Here is an 11,321-nt window from a genome sequence, read left to right as displayed (position 1 = left end):
TGCTGACCCAGCCAGCGAAGCCCACATCCTGTGGATGAACTTTTTTAAAAAATTGAGCAGATCAGTATTTACCATCCGCTGTGCCATAGCAAAATAGACAACTGGCAAGTGTGGTATTGTTGCTGCAAAAATTTGCTTGCAAAAATACGTATCTGAAAGCTTGACAGGTAGTAAAACATTGCACGAGTCTCTTAGTTTGCTGGAATGGTTTCAGCTGCATTTGAAAAGCTTAAGTCTTTCATCCCTCATACATTATTAGAATGTAAACAGATGTCAATTAAATAGTTCGATTTTGAAGAATAGATGAGAAAATGCAAAGTTTAAAATTAAACACCAATATATACTTAAAAGGCAACATGAAAAAACAAACAAGGTTGCACTTCCTTAGACAAATGGACTATTGCTTGTGTGTCAGATGGTCCAAGGTTAGGTCAGGCAGCAAGAGGTTAATCTGTTGAAGAAAGGTTAAAAATTCTTATTAAAACAGGCTACAAGTAATTAATATTAAATACTTAACACAAGAACCAAAGAGGAAAGTGAATAATTGGCACAACAAGGTGAAGCTAGGAAATTTACAAGACAGTCCAATATATACAGCACCTGCACATGCAATATTGAAGCAAACCACTCACACTCACACTGGCAGGATCATACTAGTTCCATCTGAGCAGAGATAGAGCCAAGGCAGGTAGATGCAGATCAGCCACAATCTGAATGAATGGCTGAATGGCTTACTCCTGTTCCGATATAAGCTGTCTGGACAGTATACTCCCTGACTGAAACCTTTGCAGCAGCTTCTGGTCTTGGCATTAATGACTAGGTTAGCAGATGTCTGAGTCTTGTAGGAAGAAGAAATGTGGCACCCCACCCTCTTCTGCCCCCCCAAATCTACACCCGCCCTCCTCAATGTCTTAACATAGAATGGAAACAGCTTACACAATGTCTAACAACTTGAAGTTTAAAGGGAATATCTTCTCCATTACACTGCTTTGTGTTAAATGTTCCATGATTGTAGACTTACAATGAGCAAAGCAACCAAGTAAATTCCCAATTATTTTTTCAGAAAGAATATATTGAAGATAATTAACAACTGTGACAACATGGGCAAATTTCAATAAAAATATCATTGTAAATACTGACTATACCAAAATATAAAATGTGGACAAATTTAAAGTACCTACTTATGTTCTATAAACATATTCTTTGAGAGCAACCACTACTAAAAGCATTAAGGCAAAGTCCTGAATGGAAATATTTATATATAAAAAAGTAAGGTGTTCCATACTGTCAGGTGCAGAAGAAATGAAGGCATTCAGGGAATGTTCAGAATACTGCAAACAATAGATTGAATTACATTGAAATGTGCTTGTCAAGCATAATTTTCAACCCTTGGCTCATAATAAATTTCTAAACAGTGCCACGTAAAATTAAACAGATATTACTGTTTTTTTTCCTTCCCCGTCCCTGTATTGGTACATCAATTTGCAAGCAAACGGATTTAAGCTGTAAAAATAATTTTCAACATGCTGGTTTCATTTGACATTTTTAAAAAAAATAAAGGCAATTAACCGTACTGTACACACGAGAATGCCAGGTCTGCACGACTTTGGTTGATGCAAAGTTTTGCATTCTCAGATGTATCCCCAGAAACAGCAGCACAAGCAGTTCATGCCCTACAGTTTTAGTATTTTTCTTCATCCGTTCTCCTTCCACAGGACCAAATGAATACTATGGTCTGGCATGCTTGTGGCAAAAACCAGGCCTGTGTCGTTCGTGCCATTGAGTCCATTTAGCCACGCCGTCTCCCCCGCCAAGAAACTTGACCCTCTCTTGGATTTCCTGTATGCGGGTAGAGGCCAGCGACCAACTAGTTTCTCTGTCCTTAGGTCCATTATGTACAGATAATGGCTATCAAACAGCAGAGCAAAGACCTCTCCCAGGCTCAGCAAGGAAAGATTTGTAGAATCAGGAGTTCTAATAACTCTGTCGAGAAAAACACAAATAGGTGAAGCTGTAACTAAATGCAACTAATGTTAGTTCAAAGATAAATGCAGAACAGGTCTGTCAACACTTGTGTATCCAAAGGGTCTAAAAGGAAATAGACGAATTTCCAACTACTACAGTCAACACCAATGTTTGTTTATACAGCACCTTTAGGTAGTGAAACATTGCAAGGCATTTCCCCAGGGGTATATTCAAATAAAATTCAACATGGAGTCACATAAGCAGATAATAGGACAGGTGCCCAAAAAGCTCAGTTGAAGAAGTCAGTTTTATGGAGTCTTAAAAGGAGAAATACAGAGAAGTGGAGAGGTTTAGGGAGAGAATTCTAGAGTTTAGGATCTTGGCTGCTGAAGGCACGGCCACCAATGTTAGGACAATAAAAACTGGAACAAAAACAGAATTACCTGGAAAAACTCAGCAGGTCTGGCAGCATCGGCGGAGAAGAAAAGAGTTGACTTTTCAAGTCCTCATGACCCTTCAACAGATCTAGATTTCCAGCATCCGCAGTTTTTTGCTTTTATCTCAATAAAAACTGGAGATGTGCAAGATGCCAAAATTGGAGGAACACAGAAATCTGAGGGCTGCAGGTGCTTACAAAGATAGGAAAGGACAAAGCCTTGGAAACAAGGATAAAAAACAAAAATCTGGTCAGTTGCCAGACCAGGAGCCAATATCGGTCATTGAACCCAGGGGCAATGGGTAACTTACCTCTACCCCTGTACAGGAAATCCAAGAGAGGTTCAAGTTTCCCGGCAGGGGAGACAGTGTGGCCAAATGGACAACATAATTTTTGATTATCAAGTTTAGAGGGTGCTTAGGAGGCTGGCCAGAAGAGCATTGGAATAGACCAGTCTAGAGGTAACAAAGGCATGGACAAGGGTTTCAGTAGCAGGAGAGTTGAGGCGGGACAGAGACAGGCCATGTTAAAGAGATTGAAGAAGGCGCTTTTATGTGATGAGAGGGGAAGCTCAATTCAAGTCAAGTAGGTTGGCAAGATTCGGCTTCAGACAGAGGACAGGAAGAGGGATACAGCTGATGGCGAGGGAACAGAGTTTGTGGCAGGAACCAAAGGTAATGGAGAAACGCAAGTGAACACTGGCTTTTCACTTCTGGTGTCTGGCTTCAACTCCACTCCAAACTGAAAAGCACAGAACTTCCTTTAGTTCAACACTAGTTGGAACCAATTGGAAAAATCATACAAAGCCCATAGAATAACTCAGGTGAAATGTTTCCTCGATTCAATGCGGGCTGCTCTTCTGATACTAGGAGAGGGGAAAGGCCGTTATGCTCCATCTAACCATATTATAGCAGACTGAAGAATGAAGTGGATACAGGGTGCCAGAAATGGAAAGTCATTAGTGTCCCACCCTTAATAGCAAACTTTATAATTGGGGGACGGGTGGGGGTGAAGAGCAAAACTAGAGACCATCATCAATATAAAATGGTCACCAAAAACAAAATCAAAGGGATTTCAGGAGAAATTTCTTTCTTTACCCAGAGAGTGCTGAGAATGTGGAATTTCTCTCTCAGGAAGTAGTTAGCACAGATAGCACAGGTACATTTAGAGGGAGGCTGAATTAGCGTATGAAGGAAAATGGAATATAGAGCTATGCTGATAGATACTTGAGAAAGGATGGGAGTGGTTAGGGTGGAACATAAAACTCCAGCATGGCCTGGTTGGGCCAAATGGCCTGCTTCTAAGCTGTATTTTCTATGCAATTCACAAAATCGGGATGCCCTTTTTTAAAAAATGCAATTCAGTCATAAATTGTGACACGCAATAACAGAAAACAAAATCAAAAAGAGTTAGAAAGCCTAGGATCAAATTCTGTGCTGGCTCAATCTGTTGCATTTACTAAGCTATTGCTTCTCAAAATTTCCCAAAAGAGTTTCCACCATTTTAAATGAAACAAAAGCTCCCGCTGAAAGAAAACGTGCAATATTACAACTGGAAGAAAAATCCTACCTATTGAAATTTCAGTACCTATTTCATCAAGATTTTCTCTAATGAGTTATCCCTTTCTAGAGATCTGTCCTTCTGCAAAAGTAAATTGCAGTTTTGAGATTGTTACGATAACTACATTTAACCTTTATCATTACTGCCCACCATTATCCAAATGGACAAATACAAATTTTCCATTTACAGCTCATTTTTATTTTAAGTGACAAGCTAAAGGATTCCACATTTCTAAATTAATCCCATTGACACTGCTATACAAATATTAGATTACCCTCTATTGTACTGTTCATCTTCAGTAAATTCTTTTTCTAATCCTTTTAGCATTTGCAACTTGCACAAACGAAATACTTATCCACTTGATTTTCATGTGTATGACAGTGGCAAGTTCAGGTTAATCGCCCAGGAGGAGTTGTCGTTGCAATTATTTTGCCATGCCTCTTCCGAAGACTTGAATTAACCGTGCAATATAAACCTGAAGTCTGTGTTGCCAATCCAACTAAGGGTGGCATGTTCCCTTCCCCAAAGCACATTGCTTTTTATGATAAAATGGTAGTTGAGAGCACTTGTTCTGGTGCCAGGTGTCGTGAAAATACAATCATTTTCATAATATTGTAATTTATTGTAAAGGTAGGTTAATAGTGGGGTTTGATCAGTTTGTGTGGATGTGTGTATATGGGGGGGATTTAATTAAATTGGAGGCAGCTGGCCTGGAACTTCTGAGCTATCAAAAGGGAAGCTAGGTTTGAAATGCTAAATGCGTAAACATGGCTGAAGTGTTAGAATGCGAGGTGTGAGGAACATTTGCACTTTTGGATAAATTGGACTACTTTGAATTTCAAAGAGGTGGTAAGATGTTACACCTAGCCATTTGAAGCTAAGCCAAACAGTATGTTTATTTTTCCCAAAGGTTACTGATAATATGAGTACTATGAAAGATTTATATTAGAGAAAAGGAAAGTTGTAAAGAGATATTGGAACAATGGGATTTACATTAAAAAGGGAGAAACACGAATAAAGGAGATGAAGTTATGCGTAAGGGGGAAGGCATTCTAAGACCTAACAAAAAAAGTGTGAAAAGCCTCGAGCTTCTATGCATCATGTTGCTGTCTACAGGAGCCGAAGCTAAGAAAACCCACTGTGAATATCACTATGGTATTGTGCACTTTGTCTGGGTCTGTTGAAATTTATTTGTTTTACTGTCGCACTGTTGCCTTAACAGAGGTGTAACTGGGAGTCAGATTAATTAGTGGGTTTAGGAGTTAATATAGTAGTAATTTGTAGACCTTTGTATGTGCTTAAAATCTTTTCTTTTATTAATAAATGTTTAATTTAGTTTTATAAAAAAACCTCTATGCCTCGGTGGACATATTACTATTGAATTCAAGGGCATGCATCTCGAAATAAAATACAAATTGCAAAACAGTTGGGGCAGCTGTTTCAAATCTGGGATTTGGGCAGCTTGGCATTTTACCATCCAGTGTGCCATAACACCAGCCCACATTTTAGCAGATTTACTGAATTTAATTTCACGACATGCGCGGTGATTTTTAAACTCAACTCCTGGCGTTACTGTTTGAGCAGCATAACCACTTCATTCCCACGGTGGGGCAGTAAGACTTGCATGAAAAATATCCTTGGTAATTTTGAAATAACGAAACAACCATGCATAATACCTGATAATATCGTAACTCGCAAAGTCCCACTGGTACAACCCTAGATCAGAGGCGCAAACAATATGCTTGCCATCAAATTGCAGTCTTGGTTGGAGGCATATGCTTCGGTCATTTGACACAGCAAGAGTCTTCAAACACTTGCAGTTGACCTCTCTTCCAATTGGCCAAACCTAAAAATGTTAATGTCAATGAAATTTCATGAAATATATTAGTACTATTAGAAGGAGGAAAACCTATCACAGCATATGTAAATATTTGTGCACAGATGAGAATGCTTGACAAGAGGACACAAGACTTAACTATCCCTACACTGCAAGTTAGTCAACCTCAAAGGCTTCCTCGATCTATGTATTTGAATTAATGAATTTCTGTAAAACAGTCCTCACTGGGCCCTTCACATTATAAGGAATAGAATCTGGAAAAATGAAACTGTTGTCAAGAATATACAATAAGGTAATCACCAATAATGGCATCTATTAACTCCAAGAAACCTTGATTTATGGAAATTCTTGAAATGTGGTTTGCTCACCTGTGCAATTCCAAGTATAGTTTCACTGGCGCTTTTCACACTTTAACTGGCTACCCAAGGAGATATGAATAGAGGGCATCTCCAGCACATAGTTTCATAGTAGGACAAATAGGCATACGCCTAAACTATTAATTGAGGGAGCCATCCTTAACTGTAGAGAATCTTTTAAATATTTTCATCCTTGTGAAGCAAATCAGATTGGGAACTAACAAGTTGATATCCTGAAGCGATGACCTGAAGAGATGACTCTGTAATGTGGATTTGAAGAAATACTGGTGAGATCTCAATTGTAGTGCTTAGACCTTAGTGATGACCTTTGACCCAGGAGCAGTTGCAGTTAGGAAAATGTGTAATTACTCTAAAACGTTTGGGAAATCTGTAATTGTTTTTAAAAATGCTAAAAAGTACCTTTAAGAGTTTGTATCACCTGTAATGAGATCAATTGTAATTTTTGGATAAGAAGAAATGCTGGTCCATGTGACCTGTGACTCTTGACCTGGAAGCAGTACCAAGAGGAAAGATGTTAAAACACAGAGGCCATTTGGCACATGCAGAAGAACAGAGTTACCAAGAGAGCAGAAGAGCTGGCTGCTGCCTGCGGAGACTTAGCTAAGTCCTTGAAGGAAAAGGACTGGAATTCTGCTTGGAAGCTGGGTCAAAATCCTGGAACTCCCTTCCTAATAGCACAGTGGGTGTACTTACACCACATGGACTGCAGCGGTTCAAGAAGGCAGGTCACCACCACCTTCTCAAGGGCAACGAGGGATAGGCAATAAATGCTGGCCCAGCCACCGAAGCCCACATCCTGTGAATGAATTAAAAGACTGTGTGGCTGAAACTGGGACGATACAGGTGGGGTGGACTGTGTACTAATGCCGTGAGATAGCCTTTGCTCTATCCGCTATTCCATGTATAATTTATCATTCTATAAATATATGTATTTGCATTGATTCAGATTTGTGTTAGAGTTACATAAAGTGAAATTTTGTCTAGTAATTTCTTCATTTGGGGGGTCATTCGATAAATGTTGGTTTATGGCTCACCATGGGGATCGTAACATCTTATGAAGTGTATGGGGTGCATGACTTGCCTCTTGCCATAATCTTAGCATTGGTATGCAGCACAAGAAAACCTGCAAGATGCACAATATGAATTCCAGTTCCATTGTACAGGACAATAGGAATGTGGATCGGATTCTACAAGGGAAAGGAGTGTGCATAGGTATGATGGGCTGAATGGTTTCCTTCTGTGCTGCAAGATGCTGTTTCCATAAGCATGTGCCTCAGCACTTCAACCAACTTTAAGCAGCAGCAAAAATCTGGGATGGAATAAGTTAACGAATAATAAATACGTGGGATCAGAGATCTTGAGGGATGAAGGCCAAAAGGTATTGATTCGTTATACTCAGTAACAAGTTCTTCATTATCTGTGGTACCAATCAGAATTAGTAACAAAGCCACCTCTCCCCAGCATCAGAAAAAAATTTATGTTTGCAATCGCTGGGATTTGGGATAGAATGCAAACCGATGCTGTTTTAAAACATCAGGATACACGTGAACACTTTTGATGACTGGGGATTTGCATTCAGCGCCAAACTTGTTCTTCATTAAGCCGAGGCTGGAGCTGTGCTACATGGTGCGTCTGCACACAAAGGTCAAATTCAGTGTGGATTTCCACAAAGTTAACTGGTCCATAAGAAATCCTGTACTAGGAGTGGAATATCATACAGCCAGATTCTAATGATTTATCAGCATCAGGTCCTCGGCCCAGAGCTAAACCTTCAACTGAGCCTTACCAGGCTGGCCATATAAGAAACAGCTGTCAGATAGAGGAAGCCTATGGTTTGACAACAGATACAGCATGCAAAAGAATGTCACTCAAACTTTAAACAGCTTGGCATATGCAAGTGCTGCGATGTAGACAATTGTTTCAAAAACTGAACTGGAGAACAAACAGAAATCTTCATTCTTGGAATCAATCGAGTTAAAGAGGAGCACCAAGATAGTTCTGGGTTTATCCAGAAAGCAATTGTACCTCAGACACCAAGCTGCTCTCATGCTTGAATCCTAATCTAATCAAAGTTATGAATATAGGCAGAGAGACAGTGGAATTAGTATTGCCAGAGAGGGTGCAAAGCAGAGGAAAATACAAAGACAGGGTTCCAGCTGGAAAAGAGAGATGGAGGAGAAAAATGCAGAAACAAGACAGAGGCAGAAAGGGAGAAAGAAAGAGAGGGGTAGAAAGTTAGTCAAATCTCCTCAGGGATTGTGACACCCTCCCTGGTTAAATTGCATGTTAATTCCCAACTGAAGAATCATAAACATACTGAGGGCTGTGCAAGGAACAGTACTCCATGCAGAAGAGGTCAGTACATGAGGAAAAAGGTAGTCAGGTGAACCACTTCAAAAAACCTATTAAAAAGTTGAAGCGTGGCATAGTGTCACTTTGCATCTCCAACATGGGTTTGAAACTGAAACTAAACAGGTGATAATTTTGTAGTTCATTTGACAGACCTACGGAGAGGGGTCAGAACTGAAGAGGGGCCAAAGCTGGAACGGGAAGTGCTGCATGATGATTTAGGATGCAAACTTTCACCAGAAACATTAAACTTTACAGTGTCATTTCTTTGTGTTTTTAAAAAATATATACTTTATACTGTTCCATAGCATCTAGGTTTCACATGTGTCAAATATCAAAGCGTAAGAATATTTTTTTCACCATGTCACCTCGTCTTTTAGCCGCTGTTATATGCTGGTCAACAGGTTTCTTTGGAGATGATGACGAATCCCCACACCCAGGCACACTGATGTTATAAAGGCCCTCCACAAATTGCAGTGGGTGAAAACCAGCAAAACTCCCTCACAAACCATAGACAAAGTTATATATCGGAACAAAGCCTGGACTAGATTGCTGTCTATCCATTCCACCACCAAAGCCAGTCCTCCAACTCATGGCACAATGGAAGTGAACATCACTACCCTGTAGGTATACAATACCAGATTAAACCATTGATTTGTTGCAAAATCTAGTGATCTAAATCACTTTTCCAAGGAAATGTTGCAAACGAGCAACAAATAGAATACCACTGTGCATTTTTTTGAAGCAACCTTGAAAGTCATACAACTGAAGTAAAGCCATAATTTATTAAGTGCATCAATAACAAAGGACAAAAGAATCAGGAGCTCAAGAAAAATCAAATGGGTAAAGCTACATCTAGGAGATAATAATACAACGAAAATCACAGAATAGCTGTTCACGCTTTAGTTTTTCAAAGATCAGAAAGGGAATGGGCAAATTTACAATTCTGCAATCTTTGAAGAATAACTGGTCAACAACAATTCGCATCGTTGGAGTAATACATCAAAAGCGGTATTAGACAAAATTTGACACTAAGTCACTTAAAGAGGCATTATGACAGGTGACCAAAGCTTGGTTTTAAGGAGCATTCTAAAGGAGGAGGAGGGCAGTGGCAGCAGAACCTAGTGGTAGGAAAGCCCAGCAGTTTAGGGGCTAACCATGGCTGCATGGCCAAATAGCAGTTCAGGGGTGCGTAATATTAGAGAAGCGCAGCAATCTCCAAGGACTGCTGCAAAAACTGAAGTAATAGTAAAAAGCTACAAGAGAATAGAGGAGTTTGTTTTTCCTCTAGAAATGAAGTTACCTTGATTTCATATTTATCAGCGCTTAATAGAATATAGTCCCCTGGATTGTGCATCACGGATTCAACCTGGCTGACCTGTAAAACCACCTATATGAGGAAAGAAAACAGGCTTAAGTACAGAGTGAGAGACAGACGTTATATTATCAAACCCCACAACTTGTCATGAGAATGTGAACAGCTTGGACTAAAGGTCCTATCATGTGGCAAAATTATCCTCTATTTTGTCATTTTAAACAAAGACTGCAATGGCATAGCAGAATTGTTCACCAAATGCCACTAGCTCATACAGCACATATTAATGTAATTCACCTACATGACAATCAATTTGCGAACAAAAAATTAGAGCAGTTTCCTGAAATCCATTGATGCGATCCAATTACGTGCAAGTTTTAAGTGGTGCACTTAAAGTTAAGTCAAACTTATGGATAAGCGCATTCAACTAATATTGAATAACATCCATTTTATTTGAGACTTACTACACACAAATTCCAATACTCCACCCAGTCCTGTTAGGAAGTCTTTGTACAGTAAGTGCTCACTTAAAGTTGTGGTTGCCTTCCTGAAAATCACAACTTTAAGTAAAACAATTTTAAGTGAATCATTGATTCCCATAGGAATCAATGTTAAAGCTGGAGTTAGGTTCCTTCAGACATCCAACGCTCGGAAAAAACAATGTACAAGTTGCAATACCGTACCATACACGTGCAGAACTGTGCATTGCTAACTGAAATAACTTGCAAAATAAAATACATCAATAAATATAAAAGAAACACAATATACAATACAATTAAATTCTTTGAAAAAAATTACAGTACTCAGCTCAGCACACAGTACTTTTACAGCCAGTGGCAGAAGCTGCTCGGTGCAGGTAGCAGCTGAAGTCCTGACTACCTGCACTGAGCAATTTCTGCCAGTAGATGGAGCCCAAGACTTCAGTGCGAGTTCAGAAGCAAAGCCAGCAGGAGAGCCAGAAGTCAGGAGTTATTGAAGAACATACCCCAAGGACTAAGGTAAGAACAGAAACCAGGAGCCAGCAAGGCCGGGAGCCAGTGGAAGAGGGAGCAAGGGCGAGAGTGAAAGGACTGCAGGAAAAATCATGTGACCAGACAGACCACAGAAGCAGAAGTCTGTGGCAAATGACGTTAAAGTGAAACTGGCAATGTTAAACAGATATATTGACACTACTTTATTAACAACTTTAAGGTGATAGAACATGAAGTGAGTTGGCATTAAATGAGGACTTACTGCATTTAATATTGTTGCACATTTAGCTTGGGCGCATGAATGTGACCAGACCAAGATTCACTGAGTTTGATACTACTCAATCTCTAATCAAAGACAATAATTAACACTTTCATAATGGTAGAAATCTAATCCTACGCACTGAACTCCCAACTTTTGCTAAGGTTCTTCAAATTTCACAATTGCCTATGACTACTCAATAGCAAGGCTGTTACAGCTGAAGTCTTCTGTGCACTCTTCTGAAGTCTCACA

General features: G+C 39.5%; 1 protein-coding gene across 6 annotated transcripts in view; it reads right to left on the bottom strand.

Annotated features, from left to right (window-relative positions):
* Positions 1–1,051: 1,051 nt before the first annotated feature.
* fbxw2 (F-box and WD repeat domain containing 2) overlaps positions 1,052–11,321 on the bottom strand; it is a 38,725-nt gene continuing 28,455 nt past the window's right edge. For all 6 annotated transcript variants that reach the window (XM_041193596.1, XM_041193591.1, XM_041193592.1 and 3 more), the window contains 3 exons: positions 9,828–9,914; positions 5,638–5,807; positions 1,052–1,983 (listed from right to left, as the gene is read on the bottom strand). In XM_041193596.1, the coding sequence (XP_041049530.1) occupies positions 1,695–1,983; positions 5,638–5,807; positions 9,828–9,914 (546 nt within the window). In that variant the 3' untranslated portion in view covers positions 1,052–1,694. The remainder of the gene's footprint in view (positions 1,984–5,637; positions 5,808–9,827; positions 9,915–11,321) is intronic.

The sequence above is a fragment of the Carcharodon carcharias genome, chromosome 8, assembly GCF_017639515.1.
Source record: "Carcharodon carcharias isolate sCarCar2 chromosome 8, sCarCar2.pri, whole genome shotgun sequence".
In the NCBI taxonomy this organism is placed as follows: Eukaryota; Metazoa; Chordata; class Chondrichthyes; order Lamniformes; family Lamnidae; genus Carcharodon; species Carcharodon carcharias.
Note: the sequence above shows the minus strand (reverse complement) of the source record. Positions and strands in the feature narration are given on the sequence as shown.